Below are 27,938 nucleotides of genomic sequence, written 5' to 3' on the forward strand. Positions count from 1 at the left end.
ATTGATTCATACTTCCATTTCACGGAGTTCGATTCCCACCCCTATTTACTATTATTGATTTCAAAAATTTCATAATTTGTAGTTGTTTAAAACGATCGGTGTAGTTGTAGCATTCGAACTAAATATTAAATATTTGGAAATAAAAAATTATGGCAGATACTAAAATTATAACAATCGATGATCCAGTTCTAAGAACATATTTGTTTTATTCATCTATACTAGCCTTAAAAATGTTGGCCATGTCACCATTTACAGGAATTAAACGAATTTTATATAAGGTAAGTTAATAAAACTCATACTTTTTAACTATCATCTATTTATGTGTAAATTTTCAATGATGGCAGAATTGAGATGTTCGCAAATGATACTCAAACACAAAATAGAGATGATAAAGAATCAACAAATAGCAGAAGTTTCGAGACCAACAGAGCACACTTAAAACAAGGGCAATACAGGTACTGGCATTCGTGAATGATATAGGACTGCTACCAATGTCTGAGAACAAAAAAGATGTGAAGTGCTTTCACAGAATTAACAGAGACAATAAAGCTAACAGCACAAAAACTTATACCAAAGTACTAGCTCAAATGACTGACTTCATGAAAAAGCTCGTCAAAAAGGATAGAAGTTATCTAAACGGACGTCCAATCAAATGCTTCAACAAGAAGAAAAACTCAAATTCGTCTGCTTTAGGGGGTCAAGGATAGCTAGGAATTCGTATGCCCCACTAACCCAACTCAAAATATGGCAGGCACTTTGCCTGGAGAACAACTCAGTCATCGATGGGATTAGTCGGCCTAACGACTTAGTCTACCAGATACAGCGAAGTCTTGAAGCCAAGATGAGGTCGTTCATTTAGAGGAGTTCCTCCTCTTCGTGACTAATAAGATACAGTCTTCTCGGTCTCTTATCTTCTCATAGACGTGAAATTCTGAACTGATTGCTAGGAGCGTATCTTTACATGCGTTTTTTTTTGGTACCCAGTGACTTGACAATCAAATTCATTTCTTCTCTTCTATCTTTCGTTCTATGATAATTTATGATAATAATAAATTCAGAAGAAGTCCAAATCCTTAAGAAGATAATTTAGAAGCAAAACTGATGAATGGAAGTTAAAATTAAATGGAATGAAGCAATATGGCAGTAAGCTGCAGAAGCTAAATATAGATATCAAACAATACAAAAAAGGAAATTGGATCAACTAAGAAAAATGTTAGAGAAAAGAGTAATGGTTGAAAAGAAAAAATAACAGAATGTACTTGGAGAAGCAGACCTAAACAAATAAAACCTAAAAGAATAGGATGAAGCCATATATAAATGAAAAAATGATTGACATAGAACCAAAAAAAAGTAAAGAAAATATTGTTATAAACTTGCTCACTGATATAGACCATTGAACCGGTAGTGTTTTAATATGTTATCGAAGCTAGAATATGGCGAATTCGCCGAGCATTTCTTGGATCCGTTTACTTTCTGTGACTGTTTTCTGTTATAAAGACGATTTATGAGTCGGCCTTTTTATTTGTTTACGGTAATCCAAAAACTTTAAGAAGTTTCTAAAAAGTTGTTCTAATATATGAAGCAGTTATAAGCATAAAGTATAGCAGTCATAAGTAACGCATCAATTAGATGGCATAGTGAATACATCGGAACAGTTTCAAGTGGACTGAATGGTGTATTCATAATGTGATATTGATAGTGGTACACAACCGCTTTGATATCATAGCAATGTTTATAATTGATTGTGGGCGGCCAAGGAGCCGTTGAGCACATGAGCATTCAAATAGACCCGTCGTATCTCACTTGAAGTAACCAAAGGCCGATGTCCTTTGAGAAACCGATCAGACGCTTTGGCTTGAACTCTTTGATGTCATTAGATTACAGCAATGTAAAAATTTCGTTTCGTACATTCACGTTTTTGGATACTAAAAAATTGTCAGATTCAATCCTAATCCTAAATTTTATGAGTTGCTCTACATTTTCAAATAATTATTATACATAATCACTTCTAGGTGTTTGTTAATCCAGAAGATGGAAAAAGCTTTGATGCAGAACCAAAAACAGACGAACGTGTAGAAAGAATCCGAAGGTAAAAATAACCATCCGAATTGTATCAACGGAAATGACTATATATGTGAAATTTTGTTTCAGAGCTCATTTAAATGATCTGGAAAATATCCCTGTGTTCTTTATTTGTGGACTTATCTACACCCTTACAAATCCATCACCGATAGCTGCAAAGGCATTATTCATAACGTACACAATTGCTAGATTTGGTCATACGTTTGTGTACACTATATACCCTCTTCCTCAACCATCGAGAGTGATATGCTTTTTCACCGGCTTAAGCATAACTGCATATATGGCTATCACTGGTTTTATACACTTTATAGCATAATATTTGTGTTGAAATAAAATGAACGTTTCATACATTTAATAATTATAATATTCAATATATAAAAGATCTTTAGTTCGGTTGTTGAAAATAAATTTTATTTTAATGTAACTGTAAAATGTTTAAACTTTGTAAAGTCTAAAACATGATTTAGTTGATATTCTCTAACACATTATGTTTTACATTTTGAAACTTTTTATCGCTTTCTCAAATTTTATCGGGTTTTTCGCACCTATTATGTTGTACGATATTCTGTTCCAGTCTCACACCATTTTAGACATAATATTACGAATTCATCTCCGCCCTGGAGCCGGCTCTGCTTGGATATAGTAGAATTCTAAAATTTGGCAAAACCGCCGCCTTTGATAAGTTTTTATAGCAAGCGGTTTATATACATTATTTCTTTTTGAATCATTTCTAGGAAGGTCTATTTACTTGTTTTGATTCTTTATTTTTCTAGTACTTTTTAAATTCGTTTGAGATGTATATAAAGAGTTTCTGTAGCGCAGTTTAGTTCAGTTTATAATAAATAGTTGTAGTGAACATAAAGAATTAGCAAAGTAATCGAAGAATTTGAATAAATAATTCAAGTTAGTTAAGTGATATTGATAAGTGAATTATTATAAGTTGCTGTAGTGTATAGTGTATAAATAAATTAAGAACTTGAGAGATCGTATCTATTAATTAACCCCACGAATAGAAATCATATAAATAAATAAGAGAAACATTACAATAATTTAAAGTTTTTATGTATTGCTTCCAAATGCACAAATACTTCAAACACATGTTTCCCCTCACCCCTCAAACACCAGAAAAATATTTTGGCTTCATGAGCTTCAAAATTGCGGTTTAAACATGAGCTGTATAATTGAGGTTATGTACCCATTATGTAGCATTGAAATTGCTATATGTAAGAAAAGCTTAAATAGGGACAAAGGGCCAATTCCTTACAGCCCACTCTATAGTTTAGGTTTTCCTGCTGGAATTAATTTTCACGGGAGAAGGTTTATCAGTGAAAAATTTAGTATAAAACAGGTAAGTCAAGTCATTAGGTTTTAGTTTACCTTAGTATCTGAAGACTTGGTTATCGAAATGCGCGTCAGACAGTGTAATTGTGAGTGATGGTGTAGTAGTGGTGTAAATTCCAATTTAGTAATAAAAGTTTTATGCAAAAAATTATTGGACTTCTAAAAGGAAGCTGAAGAAACATCGCTGGATATATATAAATGCCTTAAAAACATTACTATTAATTCCAATTACGGCATGGATCAAATAAGTGCATACAGTGCAGATAATGCTTCTGTCAATTAAGGTGTCCATAATTCTGTATTTCAGTAATTAAAAGAAAAAAAAAATATGTTTTTAAAGCCAACTGTTAATATCATGTAATAAATAATTGTGTGAAATATGCGTTGAAAGGCCTCGATGTTGACATAGAAAGCTTCATCATAAAAATTTACAACGAATTCAGTTCATCAGCATTAAAAATAAAAAAGAAATTGAAAAAATGTTGTGAGTTTGATCAAATAGAATAAGAGCCACATGGTTATTACTTTTGTCAGCTATATATCGCTTAATTCAGAATTGGCCTGCTGTTACAACATTATTCTTTAGTAAAATGTCCAGACAACTACCACAAGGTGTTTTGGGATTTTATTTCAGAAGGTTATTGTAGCATTGATTATACAAATAATGACGAAGATCGTCAAAAAGAAGGTAAAAATGACTGTTACTTCTGACTGTAAGTGTTGCCTCAATTTACAAAAGTGATATTGCTATTAGAAAATGAGTGACATTGATCACACCATGCGAAGTCTCACGACCAATTAAAAAGTAGGATGGCTGATGTTTATTTTGGGGACAAAGTTAGTACCATTTCAGAAAATTCGTTGGAAAAGAAAGAGCTCAATTCACATCACAGGCGCACATTTTCCTACAAAGGGCGATTGAATATTTAAAAGAAATGTATGATTTTGATTCCGATGGAATCTATAAAAAAATTTCAATTTTCGTCTTCCTGAATTTCCCATATATTGAATATAGAGGACGCTTTAAATATTTACTCCTTTTATACAAAGTTTGCATGTCTGAAAACTGTATATGAGGCGCTTTCGAAAAACTTGCCAAGCGACAAAATATGGGCCTATTTCTTCAGAAATAAAAAGTCCACAAATTTGACTAATTTAAAGAAAGTAAGTTTGTTTTGCTGCTTTGATTCCAACAAGCAATACCTTTTGCCAAAGAGTATTTAGTCAACGGAATAGTTTATTGGCTAAAGACAGGAACCTAATGTCCATGGATTTAATCAAGTCCAAACGACAGATTCGTATAAATTTTGACATGTCTTGGTCAAAAATTTTATCAGTTTTGCAAAACTCTGACGGAGAAAAACTAATAAAAATTGCAAAATCCAGTGATAAATAACCTGTTCGCAGTTTGATTTTCATAAGACACGCACCACCAAAACTAAATTTATAAGAGAAAGATACTGCTATTTTTTTTACGATTTACATCAAAATATATTTTTCATTTTCTAGCAAAGTTTAAATTTATTGATAAACCAAGTGTTCAATTTTATTCATATTTCATGTGTTGATTTGCTACCAAAGTTAGTTGTCTTCACTGCATCTTAAAATTATAACTGGCCCTAATTACCTACTAAGTAAGGAGATACTATCTAAAAAAATATGTATTTGAGAATAAATGGAATTTTCTTTTTCAAATACAAATCCTTTGAAAATAAAAAAGTTTCTATATGATCACACCACCTCAACCTGAAGAAATCAGTACTTTGGTTATGAGTTGAGAAATATATTTGAGTATACGTTAAGAGGTACCACTAAAATTTCAGCCATTTTGGATGCTCAGTTTCTGTTTGACAATCGTATAAATGAATCGTTCTGAGGATTTTATTGAAAATGAAAAAAACTGTCATTAAATATTTGTTTTTGAAAAGCAATACGCCTACCTATATGAAAGAGAAATTAGACACACAATTAAAATTTTGGGAAGCTGAATTCAAACGTGACAGTATCATCTTGACTGATGATGAGAGTTCGGGAAGGCCAAAAACAGCGACAACTAGCGATATCGTCGAAAAGTTCACCAAATGATACTTTACGAAAGTCGAATTAAGGTTAATTAAGAAAAGTCTATTTGTGTATCAAAAGAATGAATTTGTCGTATTGGTACCGCGTTTGCTAACTTTAGATCAAATGTATGAACATTTCCCAGGCCTTATTGAAGCGGTTTAAGCATAATGAGTAGTATTTATTTGCAACGATTCATAACAGTAGAAGAAATTGCAAAGAGACCACTTTGAAGAAAAAATACAAATTATTATGGAAAACTATATTTCCTTGTTAGGTCGGTATATTTTGATATAACCCTCGTATTTCTTGTTTCATTAGATACATTTCTTGTTTCATTAGATACATTTCTTGTTATCTATCCAAGAACGTGAATAAATGATTTAAAAGAAATGTAATTTCACTTTATTGATCACAATATTTTATTAAACAAATCGATTTAGGTATACATCAATAGATTATCTTTTCTGATTATAAGGTAGTAGTAAGTTAATGTTATTCGAAAACTTTATCCCTATAATAGCCCTAGATATCGGAATATTTACTTTTAAATAAAATTCAAACATTTGATATCACTAGAAACAACTAAAAATGGGTTACATACTTCTGCTGGAGAAGAGCTCATCTTGAGTCTCTCTTTACTTCAATTCTTGATTGTTTCAAAATATAGCAAATATGGATCAAAGTTTTTTTCTCATATTTTTTACGATTTTCAGAAATTTTTCCATTATTTTATATGAATTGCCATTTATTCGCATCCTTTTGGATAATAGGTCCTTGAAGAATGTTGAATCAACCAAGAAAGATTGTTTCGGGTGTTTTCACAACTTAATAAAAAGTAATTTTCTAATTTTAGTTTTTTGGCTAATTTCGAACTTTATAAAAATTTCGAGCACAATCGTGAATTAAAATTATATCTCATTTCCACTTTTTCACAAGACCTTTATTGAGGATGTAGCTGTACTCAACGGTTATGATAAAAGAATTGTAAATAGGTTAATGCATCATCAAACGTTAGAGAAATCTCTTTGTGAAACAACTTATTTCCAAACCCAAAATGAAAAACAAGGAAAATTTGCTCTGATACCTTCCTATCCTGTTTATACAAGAGGATTGGAAGGAATATTTAACAGATTGGATTTTAAATTGGTTTATAACACCAACAATACATTAACACAATTGTTGGGCAATCCTAAAGATAAAATACCAAATTTGGCATATATATATATATATATATATATATATATATATATATATATATATATATATATTGTTATGGTATTATAGTGTGTAATGTTTATTTTTATAAATTTTATTTTAAATAAAATCAGATTTTAATTTGGGCGCCATCAGTAATTATTTGAATTTCTTTATTTTATTATGTTATTATTATTTTTTTTATTCTCAGGGTATTATATTGTGAGGTCAAATTAAAAAATTTTATTGCGATAAATTGTTATGGTTATAAGGTCAGATTATAATAGTTTTAAGACCGGGTCTGTTCTTTATAATGAATAAAATATTCAAAATATACAATTTCTTAACTAGCTATTACAATTATTTTATTTTACAAACATTCATTCATTCATTCATACTCATAATTACACTCATAAAACTAAATTATATGAAAATGTGAACTCAAATATTATATACTATATACTTTCCGAAATATGATTGTTCCCTGATGGTTGATTGAGTATTTTCCCCCCAGAAATATTGTAAAAATGCCGTTTCAAAATCTTGAAATTCCGACATATCTTTTTCCCTGGCAGAAAAACCATATTAACGCATGATTTTCTAAATGATCTCTTATTATTTCCTTTATGTCTTCAATATTATTTATTCCTCTTATTCGATTTTACAAAATTCTTATGAATATTTTTGGATGCAGTTTTTTAATATTTCCGTCAAATTTTTGACTAGTTGCTCCATAAATTGTTTTTACTCCTCCAACATATTCCATACTCATTCCTTTTTTCTCAATTTGTTCTATTTTTTCTTGTATGTTCTTTATTTCCATTTTAAATTCCCTTTTTGTTTTATAATTCTCTTCTTCTGCTATCTTAAAATTCATTTTTATTTCTTTGTTCATCTCTTCCTCCATATCTTGTATATTTTTATTCGTTTTCATTATTTCTCTATCTAATTTCTATATCTTCTCAGTATTTATTTCTATTTTCTTACTATTCCCACCTATTTCCATTTTTAATTCATTTTCATTTTTCTTAATATTTTCCATTTCTCTAGATTGTATTTCTTCCACTTCCATTAATCTTCCTAACATTTCATCTCGAATTTATTGTTTTGTCTCTTGTATTTTGTTTTCGGCATAGCTTCTTACTTTTTCCAATTGTTTTCTCATATCTTCTATATTCTCTTCCATTCTTTGACTATTTGTATTCATTTCTCGTTTTATTTCTTCTTTAGATTCATCCATTTTTTTTATCATAATCTGGAACATACTCATTATATCCATCCTCTCTTTCTTTTTCTGTGAATTTTCTGCTGTTTGATTTTCTATCATTTCTTCTGTTTCAGTTCTCTCTGTTTCTTCATTATGGTCTTGTTCCATATAATGTACTTGGAAATCACCCATTCCATGTCTCCTTTCTTCTTCATCTGATTCTCCTTCTGCTCTTATTTGTTTCCCATCTCTGAGTGTCATTCCTTTTTCCATTTTTCTTGTTTAAATTTGTTATTACTGTAAACTCTTCAATGCCAAATTTTGTTATGTCTAATTTTTTTTATGCCCAATTTTTATATATGCCCCACGTTGGGCGCCAAAATTGTTATGGTATTATAGTGTGTAATGTTTATTTTTATAAATTTTATTTTAAATAAAATCAGATTTTAATTTGGGCGCCATTAGTAATTATTTGAATTTCTTTATTTTATTATGTTATTATTATTTTTTTTATTCTCAGGGTATTATATTGTGAGGTCAAATTAAAAAATTTTATTGCGATAAATTGTTATGGTTATAAGGTCAGATTATAATAGTTTTAAGACCGGGTCTGTTCTTTATAATGAATAAAATATTCAAAATATACAATTTCTTAACTAGCTATTACAATTATTTTATTTTACAAACATTCATTCATTCATTCATACTCATAATTACACTCATAAAACTAAATTATATGGAAATGTGAACTCAAATATTATATACTAAAAGAAATACTTAAACTTAATAGAACAGTACCTTAAGTATTTTTTTTTTTAACCAATGATATTTATTTTAAAAGTTAGTTACTAAATTGTCATTTCTAAATTTTTAAATTATTGTGACTTTATTCAAATAATATTATTCTATAATTTCTTTGTTGTATTTATTTCATTCCTATGTTATTAATTTTATCATTGCAGTTGTCAAAATTTTTATATTTTATCATTTATAACCTTAAAATTTATGTTGGTATGTCACACAAATTTTTTAAGAAATGTATCCAATAATAAATTGTTGGATGCATTTGAAAGCACTGATATTGATAGATGTAAGATGTAAATAGGGACAAAGGATCAATTTCTCACAGCCCCTCTATAATTTAATAGTCAAGGAATGTACGCGAAGATTCCCGCCAACGACGTTTTCCCGATGGAATTAATATTCGCGGGAGGCGGTTTTAGTTTATCCTCAGTCTTTGAAGACGATAAATTGGTTATCGAAACGCGTCTCAGACAGTGTAATCGTGAGTATTGGTATGAACAATATATTCAGTACGATCAGCTGTTGGTTTACAAATATTCTGTGATTTAAAACTCTTTGGTTTGTCATATTATTTTTATTTTTTCATTTGTAATTAATTAAAAGAAAACGAAAGTGCTAAAAGTAAATCAAACATTTGAGGTTATTTTTTTAATATAATATAAAAACGGAGAGCTATTGGAAACTTTTCAAAACTGATGATTTAGAGCAAAGGGTAAGAGTTAATTAATTTTGCCCAATTTTCATTCAAGAACATAGTGAAACAATCTACTAATTCTGATTTTTTTTTCATCTATACTTTGTTACAGAACCATTGCAGTGAACAGCACATTGGTTTGCTTTATTTGCTGTGAACCTGTTTCTGATAACGATACTAACATCACTCGATGCATTGACAAGCTACTTACCGTTAGTAAAAAGAGAGGTGATAATCACCATCTATTCCTTGGAAAAAAGCCACCCTCTAAAAGTCCACCAGGAGTGTTGGAGGCGCCACACAGTAATGTGATGTTTCGTTGTAATGTTGGAGATTGAAAACTACTAACGCTCTATAAGTGACCTTTTATTAATAATAACGTCAGCTTGCATTCTTACTGTTCACTCGTGTATATAATAATTAGTTATCATCCATATAAAAGAATGTATTTGATTACTTATAATGTGTAGAGTGAATCACCCTTACTTTCTAGATACTATTAAATATAAACCGTTGATTTTTAATATGACACTAAACTTGATCTATTTTTACACGTCGACCATGTAAGATATTCTCATTTAGAAATACTTGGTACTTATAATGTAATCTAGGTCTATTGGATCAATATACTGATTATCCCCTAAACCATATCACAGTAAAAATGTTTTTCTTAAGTATGACTCAACGAGGTTCGACCATTTGGCTAGTCCTAAGAAGAAAATAAGGCGCTCAAAAGGTGCCAATTATCTTTTTTGTACCCTGTCAGCTCGAAAAGTCACCCACAAAATTATCGAAGAGTTTCGGATCAATTTCCCCATATTGTTAAACTAAACCAACAGTTGTACTACAAACGCTTTTCATTTATAACCTCTGTATAACGTGGCAGCGCCCTCTACATCTGTCTTTGTAGTCCAAAACATGATGAGGTTTGACACTCCTTGGTCTTAAATTACATAAGAAACTGCCGTATATTGTGAGTATTAAAAATATGTTTTTTAACTCTAGTTTATGCGGAAAAATATGTTGGTACAAATTTTGTAGATAATGAATCACTAAATGTTCTTGAATAAAAATTGGCTACAAAGAACGAAGATTTAAATTTTTGCTCCAAATCATCAGATTTGAAAGTTTCCAATATTTTCTCGTTTTTACATTTAAATTTAAAATTACATTAAAAAGATAACTTCAAACATTTCGTCCACTTTCAGCTTTCTTTATTCATGAATATTTTTGAATATCAATAGTTAATAGTATATGAAACAGGTTAAGAACCTTTTTTGGTTCTTCACGTAACTTCACGTAAAAAAAGTTTCTTACCTTGAAGAGGATCATTTTTTGTATTATTAGCAAAATTCAATTTTGCACTGGTTGTTTGATATGATGGCGTATCATCGACTTCTATAAAATGATCGTCAGGTAGTACACTTTCATCAACTGGCATCTCGAAAAATGTAAGCAGTGCCTAAAATAAAATCGAATGGAAGAAACAATTTCTGACAATTATGTTATCATTTAAAACGAAAATAAAAAATAAGAAAAAATATATATTATGAATGTTGTTTATAGGTATGGAGTGGTAATTTGGACTTACAGTGATTAAATTGTATTCAGTATAAATGCCTGATGTAATGAAATTGACACCAATGAATAGATAATTGGCCGAATGTAAATAACAACTTCTATTTTCAAGACGTTAGTTATAGTATCAAAATACTCAGACGGACATGATAAATTATTTATGCAGGATTTTCATTGAAGACTTAACATATTGATATTGCAGAATTTATCACACCTTCACTTGAAAAAGCTTTGTAAAAAGCAAATAAATCGAAAACATACTTATATGTAACCATCCTTACCAAATTACATTTCAAACCCTTAAAGTCATAATCCCTAATATTACGAAGGCTAGCCTCCTTAACACAGTCCTCTTAATATCCAAGGATACATCCAAGATGTTGGATGAATTTCCAAACATATGAAGTATATACAGAGCGAGCCTGTATCTTTACGATTCCTAGTGAGCAACCGGTTACATTAAAAAAAAAATTCTCTTAGCCATGTCAACATTTGTCACGGCTATCATCTAAAATTATTTCCAGCCATGCAATAATTTGAAATTTCTTAAAATTTGACGTGTTGAAAGAAAAGGTTTCACCGTATTTTTTTGAGAACTCCGGAGGGTTATTGTCTGAATAGGGCCATTTTTATATGAACATAATATATTTGTAATTTGAAAGGTATTTGCTCTCGTAGTGAATTTTATATATAGAACTAGAATATTTAATCTTGATGAGATAACCACTTCATTTGTTAAACGGCATAAAATGATTGCTCAAAAAGGCATTAAGCAAGTAAATTTAGCTACTAGTGCCGAATAAGATGCTCATATCACTTCAAATTGCTATATTAATGCAGTTGGAAATTCATTACAACCAGTAGCAGAGTAACATGAGGGGATGAGAAAAAATTTGTTTACGATAGATGTAGTGTAAGTAGTTGCTGATATTCAATTTCATACATGGTATTTTTTCATCATTTTGATGAGATCAATAAAATCTCAGTATCGCTTGAAAAACGTCCTCTGTTTAGAACGCCTATCAAGGGTAAAACACAAAGTAAATTTCAGTGAATTTGTGGTGAAACTATATCTCATATTAGTTGGTAAGTTTTTAATCAAATTTGGTGAAGTCTGGGTCGCTTTTAATGTATAACTCCTTTGAATTCGTTGGGTTATACATCTATTTTAACTAAGACCGAATACCTCTCCTTGAGAATGAATCTCCAGTCAGGGACGTTTAGATTACACAATATATCCTATTTACAAACTTTCTGATACATAAATAATATAACCTTGATACTTGAAAAATAAAGCTATTTACCCCCTTCATTAATATTTGACTGAGTACAAAAAATCTTTATAAATTCGTTAACGTACATGTAAAATTACGGTAATTAATTTTTTAAAATACCTGCAACAGCTGCGGCCAATATTTCTGGTAAGTACCTGAAAACATTTCGGGGCTTTCACATAACAATTTCGTAATCCCACAAGCTACTATTTTCCTGTCAATAGTCCCAGCCACTTTTTGTAATTCGGTTATAAATAATTTTTCTAATACCATCCCAAACATTCTGTAAACAATTGAAAGAAATTAAAACAACAGAAAATAAAATGTTTAAAATTTATAAATTGTATTGTAATATAACTTAAGTTGAAAGTGCTTTCGAAATTCTTTTACTATACTTTTTTGACAGTTGAATTAAATAGGAAGTTTTGAAACTATTGGGGATATTCAAACTGATCACCTAAGTACTACATTTGCTAATGCGCGTTTTGATAACCAATTTATCATCTTCAGAGACTAAATTTGAGCTGTTTGTCTTGTGAGTTTTTAATAGTTGTAATAATTAGTGTAAACATCTGATAATTATTGTTAATCCAAAAATAGAGAATGAAGAAAACTGGTTTTAACACATTTTCAAACGATTATCCTAAAGTTAATTCTCCTTCAAAAGGCCAAAATAGTATTCTTACCTAAAACGAGAAACTCATAAATAAACCAAGTCTCCTCACCCCTTTTTTCATAAAAACTATGGAAAAAGCCGTAGGACAATACACCAGAAGCACGGCTCACGCAAAAATGCCTCTTCACACAAAACACTTTTCAAAAAGGAAAGACCACTACAAGTGCACTACATCGCCTAGTTGAAAACATAGAAAATGCTTTAGATAGCAGAGATATTGCTCTAGCAGCATTCATTGACAACACCTCACATCAATCCATAAAGACGGCGTTACAAGAACGAAAGGTGGAAATCCCTATTTTCAAATGGACAGCAAAAATAAACGGAAACACTTCTACTATTACTAGAGTGAAGGACTGTCCTCAAGGTAGATTTTTATGACCCTTATTGGATTTACAATTTTATGCTATATTGGTGATCTGGTAGTGGTAGTAACGGACAAGGATAAAGACAAAGCAAAACTGCAAATGACACTAAACACAAATAAAAATTGGGATCATGAAGAGCAAATCTAAATCACCCCCGACAAAACACTAGTCCCATTTACAAGGAGAAAAAATCCTTACACTCACCTGCCCCTAATGGAAATCAACTGATACTATCTAGTAGTCATCCTTACCCTTACCTTCATCTATACAAGATAATCTGCAAAGCCACTGCGGCTATTTATCGCAAACTCGTTAGCAAGACATATGACTTAAGCCTAAGATAGAATATGGTACACCAAACAGCCATCAAACTCATGATCACATATCCATTGTTTGTTTGGTGGAAAACTAAATAAACAACAACAATAAACAACAACTCAGAAAAAACTGTACAAAATTCAAAGGCTGATTTGTTTGGATATCACAGGAACAAGTTAACATACCCTTATATAGCTTAAGAGGTGTTACTAATCCTTCCTCCCTATAACTTATAGGGAAAAAAGACATTTAGCATCGCCCTTACTAGGCAGAACAATTAAAGCCAGTGACAAACATTTCATTTTAGGTGATAAATTACTTTCAAATATGTGTCAATAAAGATCTCCCACAAGCTCGAAATGCATCTGAGGTATACATATGGTTCAATTGGGCATTTCGGGACAAAATGCCAGCTCTCTATACCACTATTAAATTCCCAGACTATTTTTCAGATAAAACCGCTTGCAATAATAATAGTTGCACAGTAACCTTGCTGAACAGCACATTTGCATTCTCTCTGATATCTAAGCTAACCTAATCTTTTAGGTAAGGTATAAAATAAGTATGATTTAACGACGTTACAAATATTTTTATTTATATTACTTTGAAATATTTATTTATTCATTGATATTATAATGAGTCTCAATGGTTTTTAGTCATATTGGTTCACTGACTATCAGTAACACAGTCTTTTAATCAAGTACGAACTATAATGAAATATTGAGAAAAAATGTAACTAGTGATAAAAATCGTTTTGTCCATATAGTACAGACAAAATAACATATAAGGTAAAGGCATAATGACATACTATTTTTTAAGAACACAATTCACAAATAAATCATTTGGATTTCTTTGGAAACTCAGCACATGATGCATGAGCCCAAAGGAAATGTCATTTATTGTAACCAACCTTCGTCTGGCTTAGAATGGGTAAAGAGATCATTTTAATAAATGCAAGCGCAGTCACTATCATCGTCTTCTGTCTCGTATTAGAAATATTCCCTTCATGAGCTATCATATAACAGAGCAGTGGTACTCTGCCTCGATGCTTTCAATCAACAAAAATTTCTCTTTCAACCTCTCTTCTTTTATACCAGTGGATCCTTTGATCTTTTTTAACAAGAATTTATTGCATATTTGGAGCAGAAATTAAAAACCAATCACCTTTGAGAAGTTTAAATTTTTTTTCCTAGGACTCCCTGTGGGGCATGTCTCACACCGTCATCTCACGCTGCTCTAGCTACCTCAACTGTATTATACTCCTCTAAACACGTTTCTAAATTCAGGTTCACCACAACTTCAATATCAGCATTGATGGTGGCTTGCATTGTGTTTTCTGAAAAATCTACTTCATCGTTATTTGTTTTTCTTTGATTGAAGAGGTGTATTCAACGGAATATTTGTGGTCTCTGTCGGTTCAAACATGTAGTCTGGAAAAATATAAGGATTAACAGGCCAGACGTCTATCTTTTAAAGCCATTACTTGCATTCTAAACAGTTGCGACTTTACCATAAGCTTCATTGAACAAACACCCAAGTTGTAAATAGGTAACAACTCGCACTGGGTATAAATTTTTAGTGGTACATACCTACAAACTTTCAAGGGCTGCATTCTATGGGTGCAATGTGGCGCAATGCTTTTATGACTTGAGTGACCATCACAAATAAGTAGATTTCGTGCCTTAAAATATTTTAAGCATTTTACAAACAACTCTTGTTCATCCATCCTGATTCTTGTGAGTCACTGTGTGAGCTTTATCAACCAGTTCATTTTTCATATTCTTCTAAAGGTATATCATATATGTCTGAATAAATGAATCGAAGGCATACATACAACACATTATTCTTTGGTGGCTAGAATTTTTTGTGGTTTCTGGACTGTAGTGAGACCAGTTTCATCCATATTAAATATTCGGTGATGTCTCAAATTGTGAGACTTGAAACATTCTTCAAAAATACGGAAAAAGTTAGCTACCTGTGATTTATTAGATGCTTGTGCTCTTGCAGAAGAAGTTGGTTCTGAGGCGCACAGATAAATGTCCTTTTTTCTTTTAAGGAAACCTTCAAGCCTTTTCCAAGCTTGCTAAAAACTTCATGTTTTCTTCTAACTCCTGCTCAATTTCAGTTGAAAATGTTTTCTTGGATCTTCCTAATCCCTTAGTTAGAATACAAGGTTTTGTTCATATTGCATACCTTCTAAGTGTCGCCTATGAACCACCAAATGTTTGTGTGGCCAATTATAATCATTTTTTGCTTTTTGCATTAGCCTTCCTCATAAATTCTTGGCTCGAAATCTGTCGATTAATTTTTATTTCGTCAATTTTTTTTGTATATATTAAAGGAAAAATATATAAAACTGCATTAGATTACTTGTGAAAAAGTAATCAAAATTATACTTGAATGATACATCTACATGAACACTACAAACCCTGAAACTAATAGTCATTTATACGTTGCCCTAAGACAACAATGCTATAAAATTCCCAATGATTTGTATTACAATTTTAAACAAGTTATTCATGATAAAAAAGATATTGTAGTTTGTTACTTACTGTGCTTGAATTCCATCTATAATTGCTATTAATTCCTTTGCTGAATATTTAACAATATAAAATGAAAAAAATACTATGAGATTTATAATATACTTCGTTGTTTTGCTGGAGGAAAGCCTTTGAAACAGTAAGAAAAATATTTGTTTGTGATAAGGTGTGAGGGCTTCTCTGTAACAAAAACATATTTATATTTTAAATAATTACAATATATATATATATATATATATATATATATATATATATATATATATATATATATATATATATATATATTAAGTATTGTTAGAATAAACAAATAAAAACTAGTATAAAAGGACTTACATTGGTAAGTGCTGAATAAGACTCTGCATCAAATAAAATCCTTCGTGATCATTGGTCTTTGAGGCGATCAACTTTTGGAAAACTCCAAGGAACCCACTCTACAAACAGAAATCTATATTTTATAACTAATAAAAATGACCAAAAATCAAGAAAAACATATAGAAAGGTCTAAGAAGTAAAAAGAAAATAATCCACTTTTTTAGAGATGTTGTATAATGATTGGAAAGCATGGTTATCTAATGTGAAGGTAATGTGATATAGCCACTGAGATAATGCAATTTGACCTAGTTAGACTCGTTCTTACGTCGCAGGTCTCTCCAAATAAGCCACAAACTCTAGTCAAATTCATCTTGGTTTATGCATCAGTCATGGAAAAATGGTCATTTCGGATATTTGTCATCCAAAGAAGGTAGAAAGACTTTAGAAAGTTGTAAGCATTCATTTCTATAAATAAATATTTGTTGAGAATTGATCAATTGACAGCTGACCCGAACCCAACCTAACCTTGACCCTATCCAACTTCACACTATACTTTTGTTTTATATAGAGTCAAAGTTGGTAATTATGTATTCTAATGTATTCTGATTTTATTAAAAATTAGTAGGCGATAAGCACTTTTTGACAGTTTCATGTAATAGTGACACAAGCGAAAAGAAAGGCAAAAGAAAAACGTGCTCCGAAATTGTTATTCCGTTATTATTGTTATTTGAACGTACTTTTGAAATCCTGTTCGATAAATCGAACATTGATCAAGATTTATTTGCAACTACAAACCCAAAACCCACTGTAAATTAACAACAGGTTATGGCCCAGGGCAGCTGTAAAAGGGTTTTGTTGTAAATAAAGCCAGGAAAGCGACGGCGAAGTCCAGAAAGCAGTTCAAAACGTCAGAATCGGCACGCAGTCAGGCGACCACATCCGGCTCGCACAGCAAGTCAACGTTGAACAACGCACACGCAAGTCATTTTAAGTCAGAAAATCGCCACGAAAGATTGTAAATTCATTTTGTTTATTTAAAAAAAAATTGTCAGAAGTCAGTCAAATTGTAGAATTTAAATGCAAAATGGATACTGTAAAATCTCAGTTGGAGATGTTAATCTTAGCGATTTAAATTAAACCTAGCACTTAATAACAACGACCTGTTTGAGATTGTATCAGGCACGAAAGTCAGACCAGCAGGTGCTGCGTCAGATGCAACTGTTTTCAGCTTGGACAAAGAAAGATGTCGAAGCTCAAACACTGATAGGTTTAAATGTAAACAGTAAGATAGCTAACAAAATTGCTAATTGTAAAACTTCCAAAGACATGATAGACAAATTAGTTAGTTTATATGGTACAAAGACTGATGTAACTTTAGAAACGTCCCGAATCAAATTCTTTACCTTTGAGTATGATGAGAGCAAGTCAGCAATAGAGAACTGTATGGAGATCATGGATTTGGCAGAGGAATTGTCAACTGAAAATGATCCAATGAGGGAAAGTTGGGTCATGACGAGGATTTTGAGTGTCTTACCGCCAAAACTGGCACATTTCAGAACTGCGTGGAACAACGTGACGGGACATGCAAAGAACTTGGACACACTCATCGAACGTCTGAGACTTGAGGACGAGCAGCTTAGAGAACCGATGACAAACGCAGAGGGCAGTACCAGCAACGCTCTCATGGCAAAACGTGGAAAACAAGGGCAGTCGTCGAGCAAGCAGGACAAGTCACAGTTCACATGTTACAAATGTGGGAAGCCAGGTCACGTGATCAAGGAGTGCAGAGGAAAGGCATGTCAGAAGTACATTGAGTATTGCAAGAAGAAATACTCATGTAACAATTGTAAGCAGAAAGGCCACTTCGCAAAGGATTGTCCATCCCGAGATGAAGGAAATAAGTCAGCAAATGGAAAACCCAAGAAGGCATTTTTGACCACAGCTCTCTCGACAGTGGACAACGACATCTCGCAGGACAGGGCAACTTCATGGTATCAAGACAGTGGAGCCAGTCAACACATGACGTCTCATCGAGAATGGTTTGTACAGCTTGTCGAGCTGGACGAGCCAATCCCAATTGTGATCGGAGATTCAACTAGGCTAGATGGCGTTGCAGTCGAGAACATTGAGATGGAGGCTTTTGATGGTCAAAAGTGGTATCCAGTGGTACTTGAAGATGTGATCTATGTACCAAATCTCAACTTTAATCTTTTCTCAGTCAGTCATATGTTAGACAAGGGACATGTACAGAAGGCAGATGAAAACGAGTCGACATTCCATTGTAAGAAAAGCAACGAGGTTGTGGCAGTAGCAAGGCGCAAAGGAAATTTATACAAAATGATGCTCAGAAGAGAAGGACAGGAAGAAGAGGCAAGTTTGATGGTTCAGTCGATCAAAGTATGGCATGAAAGACTCGCCCATCAAAACGTGAAGTATGTGAGGGACATACTGAAAAGGAAAGGGATCAAGTATGTTGATGACTGGAATAATTATGTGTGCACAGGGTGCGCATATGGCAAGCAACATCGATCCGCACATCCGAACAATCCCAAGACAGCCCAGCAGCCGTTAGATCTTGTTCATGTCGACACTGGAGAGATGAACATCCCATCTCTGGGAGGAGCAAAGTATTGGCTCATGTTGAAGGACGACTTCACTCACTACCGAAGCTGTTATTTCATGAAGACGAAAAGTGAGGCCCCTGAGAAGATTGCAAGCTACCTGAGACTTGTAGAAAATCAACTAGGAAGGAGAGTGAAGAGCCTGAGATCGGACAACGGCACGGAACTGAAGAATGCAAAAACGAAAGAACTCATGGACAAGTTGGGAATCTTTCACACCTTTACGAATGTACACACGCCAGAGCAAAATGGAAGGGTTGAAAGAGAAATGAGAACTATTGTCGAAGCAGCCAGGGCAGCGATACATGAAAATGGATTGAACGAGAAACTATGGGCAAAGGCAATGAACCACGTGATCTTCACGATCAACCAGACAGGAACCAGCAACGTACCAGGAAAGAGTCCAGCAGAATTGTGGTTTGGAAGGAAAATGAAGATTGAGAAACTGCGACCTTTTGGCTGTGAATGTTATGTGCTGACCCAAGCACAAAAGAGAGGCAAAATAAATAGAAAATCAGAAAAGGGAATTCTGGTTGGCTATGACATTGATTCGCCCTGTTACAGGATTTACATGAAAGAGAAAAGAGAGGTCATTACTTCAGACAATGTAATCTTCGACGAGGAGAGGATACGACAGAGGCAAGGCACTGAAGTTGAGACATCGGCAACAGAGGGTACACTTGAGAAGAAAGAAGAAAGCAGCAGTGAGTCAGACGAAGAAGACAACTGGACGACTGGAGAAAGTGCTGAAGAGGAAAGTGAGAACGAAAGTGGGACACAACCGCCAGAAGAAGAGCCAGGAAGGAGAAGTTTGCGAGATCGTCGAACTTTGCAACCACCACCGAGACTGAAAGACTATGTACTTAATAACAGACATGGAGGAATGAGAGCAAAAGTAGCCATGATTGGTGAAGCTGAAGACATTCCGGTGAGTCAGGCACTTAAAGATGAAAAGTGGAGAAAAGCAATGCAGGAGGAGTACGACTCGCTAATGGAAATGAAAACTTGGGAACTGGTGGACTGCCCTGAAGGAGTGAAACCTATCACATGTCGGTGGGTACTTCGAGAGAAAGCAGATGGAAGATACAAGGCCAGACTCGTAGCCAGAGGATTTGAACAGAAGGAAGGAGTGGACTACAAGGAAACATTCAGCCCAGTAGCCCGCCATGCATCGATTCGACTACTACTAAGTCACGCAGCGTCAGAGAAAATGAAGTTGGTATCGTTCGATGTGAAAACGGCATTCTTGTATGGAAATCTGGAACAAGTCATCTACATGAATCAGCCTGAAGGATTCGACGATGGATCAGGTAAAGTTTGCAGGTTGGATAAGAGTCTTTACGAACTCAAGCAAGCCCCAAAGATGTGGAGAGAGTCACTACACACTTTGTAAAGAAAGTTGGCCTGATCAACGCAGATGACGACCCGTGTATTTACTACACCAAGGACAAGAGCATTATGCTCTCACTCTTCGTGGATGATGGACTGATAATTGGGAAAGATGAAAAGAGAATAAACAGACTTTTGAAGGAGATAAGCAAGGAGTTTCAGATCACTTACAGTGAGAAAGTTCAGGACAAGTTGACGTACTTGGGCATGGAAATCAAGGTCGACAAATATGGAATCTTCGTGAATCAGCCTCGGTACACGGAGAAGATCTTGAGGAGGATGAAACTCGAACAGTGCAACCCAGCATCCACACCGATTGAGGAAGGAATGATCACCAAGAAAACAGATTTCAAGAACGACGAGGCACTACCGGCGAAGAACAACTATCGCGAGGCGATAGGGAGTTTGTTGTACCTCGCTACAATATCTCGACCAGACATCAGTTTCGCCGTGAACTACCTCAGTCGATTCTGCAACAATCCCATGAAAAGCCATCAGGCGATGGTGAAACGTGTATTCCAGTACTTGAGAGGGACAGTGACAGCAGGAATCTACTTCGGAGGAGACAAAGAACTCGTAGCATACACCGATTCAGACTTCGGAGGAGACCCTGAGACAGGAAAGTCGACAAGTGGAGTATTGGTGATGAGAGGAGGACCAGTAGTCTGGTACTCACAGAAGCAGCGTTTGGTAGCGACTTCAACTGCAGAAGCCGAGTACCGAGCCGCAGTGTCTGTGATTGGAGATGTGTGCTGGATCAAGAGACTCGCACTGGAACTTGGTATCCTGGAAAGTGATCAGCCGATCACTCTGAAAATCGACAACATGTCAGCGATTCACATGTTACAGAATGCACACGAAGGAAAGACACTGTGACACTGCAACACGTCGAGAGCAGCAAACAGATTGCAGACATTTTTCACAAAAGCACTCAACAGAAAAGTTTTTGAGACACTTCGCTGTAAATTGATCAAGGAGGAGTGTTGAGAATTGATCAATTGACAGCTGACCCGAACCCAACCTAACCTTGACCCTATCCAACTTCACACTATACTTTTGTTTTATATAGAGTCAAAGTTGGTAATTATGTATTCTAATGTATTCTGATTTTATTAAAAATTAGTAGGCGATAAGCACTTTTTGACAGTTTCATGTAATAGTGACACAAGCGAAAAGAAAGGCAAAAGAAAAACGTGCTCCGAAATTGTTATTCCGTTATTATTGTTATTTGAACGTACTTTTGAAATCCTGTTCAATAAATCGAACATTGATCAAGATTGGACTCAATTTATTTGCAACTACAAACCCAAAACCCACTGTAAATTAACAACAATATTTGAAGCCCAGGTCCATTACAATATTTTCGTATAATGTAGACATTGAATTGCCAAAAAACTAAACAATTATTTCTTGTACTAAACTAAGAAATGTAAGTATTTAATAAATTAGATTGGAGCAATTCATCAACACTACACCAAAAAGTTTCTGGCAAAGTTCTAAGGATTTCTAAGAAATTACTGTTTTATGTATTCATTCATTATTCTATGGTTTTCCCAATAAATACCAATACTAATGAATATAACAATTTATCTAATAGACAAAATTTTAGCTAAAAAGCCATACAAGTATTTGGATCTATGTCACTCTTAAATTGATATAAGCCAATTAAAAATCATTAACTTACCACTTTATCTTGAGCTACTACTTGTGGAGCTGCCTGTGTTGCAAATGCACTCAATAATCTAACTAAGGGACTTATATTAGCAGGTCTTTCCCACAATATGGGAGCCAATAAGCATGGCAATAGTTGCATGTAAGGTTCTGGAATGGCACCTTGTGGAGTATTTTCCATTAAAAGGGACAGTATTTGGAATACATATGGAATAAATTCTGCAATACAAAAAATTTTTTTTCTTTGGGAATTTTTGCTAAATGTCTCCATTTGTCTTTAGTCATTTAAATGCACTAAATAGAGAGTTACCTCTATACTTAATATATATGAGGGTGGTTTAATAGAAGTGACTTTTCAGAGATTGACATCACTTTCGCTAAGGTAATTATATTGTAAATGTTTTCGACATTTACATCAACGTCGAAATTTTGAATAGTTATAATACTCATATAAAGAAAACTTTTAGGTAAATATGGAGAAAAAAGAAAAAACCAAAAACCAAACTGCCCTCATATACATAAACTTATAATTAAACAGCTAATTATAATTAGTTAAAAGTTAATAAAATACTGATTTCACACATAGAAAACTTTGAACATTAGCATATGTTAATGTTTAGTTTTCTCAGGGAAAACCCTCTTATAAAGTAAGACACTTGGCTGTATCACTAGAGCTATATTTTGACAAAATATAGATGAAGAGAAAGATTAAGGTTAAGAAAAGAGAGCGTTGACGTCTCCCAGTGAAATAATGATCAAGAAAAGGCTTCTGATGTTAAGTGGGAAGAAAAATTCCATCCAATAATCACATATCGATCAAAAACTACGCCATAGCTGACGATAGAGTATTTGGCTGGTCCCAAATGTTCACTACTGATCCTGTACAAGGAAAATACCTTGTCGTTAAAAGACATGTGGAAATGAACCTGGCCATAAGAAATGGGACAACGATGCATTCTGTCAATCAGGTTGGTATAAAAAAACTGAGCTTCTTCTAATCAATTCGAAACTAATATGCAAATGCCTCATGAAAAAAAATTTAGATCGTATTCCCGATCATTCGGAAATCATATATACAGATATATCAGAAAAAGACCCCTAAAAGCCTTTTACTGGAACGGAAACATTTTTTTTTTTGGTATAAGAAATGCACTTATAAGAAAGAGTTTCGTGAGAACAATATAAAAGATATTTTTTGGCGAGATTTTCCCCTTTAAAAACTTTGGAATAATGAATCTTTGTAAAAATGTCTTTTTGACATTATCACAGGGAGCACCTAATGAAAGTATATCTAACAAAAACTGAGAAGTGTAGGTTCTAAGGGGGTAATGAAGAAACCCCAGATCACCTAATCAAAGAATGTTCTGCCATACAAAATTAACGCAGAAATCCTAGACGGGAAACTAGAGAATGCAAAGGGATGATCTCCTTGAAGACATCTCAGATCATTAGAGCACTATAACTGTAGGGAATACTTTAGATAGAAGATACAATAGACATTACAAATTGCAGTATAATGTGTTCTTTCGGGTCTCAAAGAATGAATACCCCAATCATGCAATAAATCCAAATTTAGTTTACAAGGAGGTCTAAAGTCGAATAATAATATAGCTGCTTTTTTTAGTATCTTAAGAACATTTAACAAGTATAAAAAATATGGAAATTATCCTAATTTCATTATTTAATATCAATCTAATTATTTATTTCATACTTACAGTATTAAATTAATGAACAATTACAATCAGCAAAACGTATAAAAACCAAATTGAAAGTGATGAGACAAGTTTCTTTTTCTGATTTAGTAGATTAATAATGATTAGGTAAATAATAATTGAGCATAGTCCTGCTATACACTTACCTTGTATGTCTTGCTGCAAAATTCCTTGAAAAATGGGAAACAATATATCTTCAAATGAAGTAACAGCACCCGGATTTGCTTTACATACAATTCTACAAAGAAAAATTAAATCAACAAATTAACATCTAAATTTATAAATGACTCACTTTATAGCCAACGAGAAAGTCTCAAAAAGATAATGGTTGAAATGAGGCTTAGATGGATTCTTCGCTACCATTTGCAGCTTTGTTGTTAATTTTGGTAAAGCCACATTTAAGAATGGAATAACCCTTTCATCTAACGTAGAAAATGTCCTCATGAGAGCTAAAAATAATACAAATATTGCATAATTTGAGTAAATTACATAAAAAAATAAAATATACAAACAGTACTTAGTGAAGAGTAACTACATATAAATATCTTGGAAGTGCGTTAGCAGAACACGGAAAAGTAGTAAAAACATCTAACAAGACAAATACCACATATGGGTGTGGAAATGAAAATATATACCACCAGTAGAAAGTGGACAATTAAAAGAAAAGATCTAACGAAAATAAACGCAATGGAAATTGAATATATCATAAGAATGACAGGAAAAATTGAGAAAAGATAAAGAGCAAAAACATTTGTAAAGTATAAAAACAAGAGTCAGTAACGGAAAAATAAAGAAGAAACAGTTAGAGAGTATGGAAATATTGTAAAAAATGAATTACAAGAGCAGTGATGAAGACTTGTAAAAATTTTTAAAAACGAAAAGAAATAAGTAAAGAGCCCTGAAAAGGTAGAAGGAGGAGAAATGGAGACCAAAGTTGGAATACTCCTTTGTTCTAAACCATTATTATATATACATACTAGTTACTAATATGTATTGAAAAAATATTATTAAAAATATTCAACTGCCCTAAAATATAACCTTCACGTCAAGTTCTTCGACTTAAGAAGAGTAGTAATTACAATTACTTTTCTTGAATTATTCATTTAAATATAACATGACATTAAATTGATTTGTTCATAGTAATAATTTATATTATTATGAAAAAATCAATTGCATATACTGTATTACAATACAGTGTGCGCAATTTAAATTATGCTTGGAAGAGTAGTCTACTATACCATAGGTGAGAAATCTTTTTACCGTTAGAGGCCACATTTAAATTAGGCAGTAATAAGAGAAGCCGCATAAACTGATTTGCCTACGAAAGTGACTTTTGTGAAATTATTATAGCCTATTATACCCAAAAAACTTACGGAGGCCGCAGGTTCCTCACCTCTACAATAGGACATGAACAGGTAACTTAAAAGGCTGCAGTTTATTTCAGAATGTTCATGTGAGATATAAACCATAATAAAGCTTAATTAACTTCCAATAAAATAAGATAGAAACTAGAATATTCAACTAACCAAATATTCAGCAAAATGTATTTATTTTATCTTCATAAAAATTTGGTTCTGGAACTTTAGGATCAGTCAATCGAAAAGTTTGCAGTATGAATTGGAACTTAGAAGCAAAAAAGTTATATATCTTGAACTAAATTCTAAAATAGTTTCAAACACTTCATATTTAAAAAGTGTATCTGATAGGATTCCCCTCAAATGATCTTTTACAAAATAAATGAAAACATCAGATTATAAGGTGGATAAGCAAAATTGAATTTACAAATTTATCACTGTTATTCTCGAAAAAAACCATTATAGATCCTTCTTCTCATTTGCTTTGAACTTTTTAAGTGTTAGATGAGATTTTTGGTCCCTCCTGTATACATTTTTTCAGTATCTTCTGTCTTTTACCATCTTCCTCCAAAGTTTTCCATCTTTTTGCTTCAACTTTATTTATTTGATTTACCATAATTCTTCAACTTTAATCTTACAATGTGTGCATACCAATTCACCTGATTATTTTTTCTATTGTCAGTTCTTGTTATATTACTTTTTTAAACTCTTCTTTCCTTACAATATTCCATTGCATATTTTCGTATCATCTATCTAATTGTCCAATTCTCTACTTCTTATGTTATATTTGGTACTGACATCACTTTATAAATTTTCATTTTCTCTCTATCTATATATTTTGTATCCCAATATTGTTTCATTTCATTAATTCATTATTTAATAAATAAGAGAAATTTAATTGATTTTTTATTCCAAGGGAGTTGGAATATTCTATTTTAATGTCTTTTTCTTTTCATCTTTTTACAATTTCAGGTATTGAACCCTTTTGTACACATTTCTTTCAATGTTTTGAAGATGTAACCCAATTTCAATATCTGGAGGTAATAATTACTAACAAAAATACAGAAATCCAAGAAGCGGAAAAAATAATTGGAAGGTAGAAGAAACTAAAAAAGTAGTGTTAGATTCCAAGCTATTATCAAGTCAGCAAAAGAGGAACAAGAAAAACACAACTGAAGAAGAAGAGGTGAAGGAAGATATAAGAAAGTTCGGTATAGAAAGAAGGAAAGAGTCAGGATCAAATGTAGAAATTTAGTAAAGAAAATTGAGCTAAGGAAATAAAGAAAACTCTAAAGCTATGGGCTGAGGCGGGCCCGTTTGCGTTTCTTATTCCTCTTCGATTTTCAATGGTGCTTCCAGCCTAATTATTTTTTTTCGTTAATTTGTCTCTTTATTCTTACATTATGTTCATACTAATTCTGTTTCTTGTTTATTTTTTCTATTATCGGTTATTATGTTACTTATTTCAATTAATTTTTCCAGATATTGTTTTCAAGTGTATCATTTCTGTTACTACCAACAAACTTCCAAGATATTTAAGACGTTACTCTTTTTGTCTGTTTTAAAAAAGGAATGAAGAAATGCGAAGTTTGTTTTAAAGATCACATGTAAAAAATTTAAATATATCAACTCACCCTTCATAACATATTCGTTTTCTTCCGAAACGGGCCTTTCAAGAGTGTCAAAAAGATTAGTTAAAAGAGTTATTGCGAGTGGTTCTAATTGTGCACTAGTCACTCTGTGAAAAACAGAAAAAAAATTGAAAAACATTCAAAAATAAATTATAATAGAAACTTACACTGATAGATTATTAACTCGTAGAATAAGAATTTTTTCCAATGCACAGGCTGCGTATGTATGAACAACAGCACTTTCGCTAGGCATATGCCTGATTAACTGTGGTAACGTGGAAACTACAATTTCACTGGGAAGTACAGATCTAAATGTCATTATGTACTTAATCGCATCAGCTTTCAAAACTGGCAATTCATTTACTAAAAAATTATTTGTTTGAAATACCATGAATAACAAATAAGTTCTAAAGCTTCTGAACAAAACACATGATACAAAAATTGTTCAAATATGATAAATCCTACAGAAATTATGATATTAGTGTCAGTATAATTATTTATTTACCATCTTGTCTTTCTAACTCTGGCAAAATATGCTGTTGACAAAATTGAGTGATATTAACTAATTGACTGGTTTGAGTAACTCCATGTTTTTGAGTAGAGCCTCTACTAACTAATGATGTTACTAAATATAAAGCAGCATCTTTACTTCTCCAATACTGCTTTGGATTTTCAGCATATTTCCCAAGCATTACCTAAATAAAATACACACGTTATATGAAAAAAAGTGAACAAATGGGTATATTAAAATAAAGTTTGTCTTACTTGTAAATATTGGCCAAAAATCTCTATAATCCTTTTTTCAAAATTTTGACTCAGTGTATTTACGAGATCACAAGCAGCCCTCCTTCGAGTATCAATATCAGATCCTTCAATATCTCTTCTAGTGTATTCTTCAGGATTGTCTTCAAACAGTTCTTCATCTGACACTATTATAAATAAATAATTTAGAAATTCGCCCTAATACCTTTACAATAATGAGTATTTAGGTACTTTATTCAATGTATACACTGCTAAAATATTGCATAAGCATGAGTAAATCTACAGTTATACTAGACTACCCTTGTCCAAAGAATTAACGCACCACTTACCAAACATAGTGTATTT

General features: G+C 32.6%; 2 protein-coding genes across 2 annotated transcripts in view; one reads left to right on the forward strand and one right to left on the reverse strand.

Moving 5' to 3' along the window:
- LOC130897464 (exportin-2) overlaps positions 1–27,938 on the reverse strand; it is a 35,728-nt gene that overhangs the window by 1,229 nt on the left and 6,561 nt on the right. Inside the window, exons 8-18 of the mRNA XM_057806337.1 lie at positions 27,597–27,760; positions 27,337–27,526; positions 26,999–27,194; positions 26,835–26,938; positions 24,138–24,294; positions 23,992–24,083; positions 22,147–22,352; positions 16,474–16,571; positions 16,153–16,320; positions 12,359–12,521; positions 10,704–10,848 (exon numbers count right to left, since the gene is read on the reverse strand). Coding sequence (XP_057662320.1) covers positions 10,704–10,848; positions 12,359–12,521; positions 16,153–16,320; positions 16,474–16,571; positions 22,147–22,352; positions 23,992–24,083; positions 24,138–24,294; positions 26,835–26,938; positions 26,999–27,194; positions 27,337–27,526; positions 27,597–27,760 — 1,683 coding nt within the window. The remainder of the gene's footprint in view (positions 1–10,703; positions 10,849–12,358; positions 12,522–16,152; positions 16,321–16,473; positions 16,572–22,146; positions 22,353–23,991; positions 24,084–24,137; positions 24,295–26,834; positions 26,939–26,998; positions 27,195–27,336; positions 27,527–27,596; positions 27,761–27,938) is intronic.
- Positions 83–3,060, forward strand: LOC130897465 (microsomal glutathione S-transferase 1-like). Its single transcript, XM_057806338.1, has 3 exons — positions 83–278; positions 2,013–2,089; positions 2,152–3,060. Exons 1-3 carry the CDS (start codon positions 150–152, stop codon positions 2,396–2,398), a joined length of 453 nt encoding a protein of 150 aa, XP_057662321.1. The 5' UTR covers positions 83–149; the 3' UTR covers positions 2,399–3,060.

Source organism: Diorhabda carinulata, chromosome 8 (genome assembly GCF_026250575.1).
Source record: "Diorhabda carinulata isolate Delta chromosome 8, icDioCari1.1, whole genome shotgun sequence".
NCBI lineage: Eukaryota > Metazoa > Arthropoda > Insecta > Coleoptera > Chrysomelidae > Diorhabda > Diorhabda carinulata.

Bases quoted from the DNA above. Each gene is read 5' to 3' on its own strand.
- LOC130897465 (XM_057806338.1), top strand. From the start codon at position 150: ATGGCAGATACTAAAATTATAACAATCGATGATCCAGTTCTAAGAACA. The intron at 279-2,012 runs GTAAGTTAATAA...AATCACTTCTAG, and splicing joins TTAAACGAATTTTATATAAG to GTGTTTGTTAATCCAGAAGA. The intron at 2,090-2,151 runs GTAAAAATAACC...ATTTTGTTTCAG, and splicing joins CGTGTAGAAAGAATCCGAAG to AGCTCATTTAAATGATCTGG.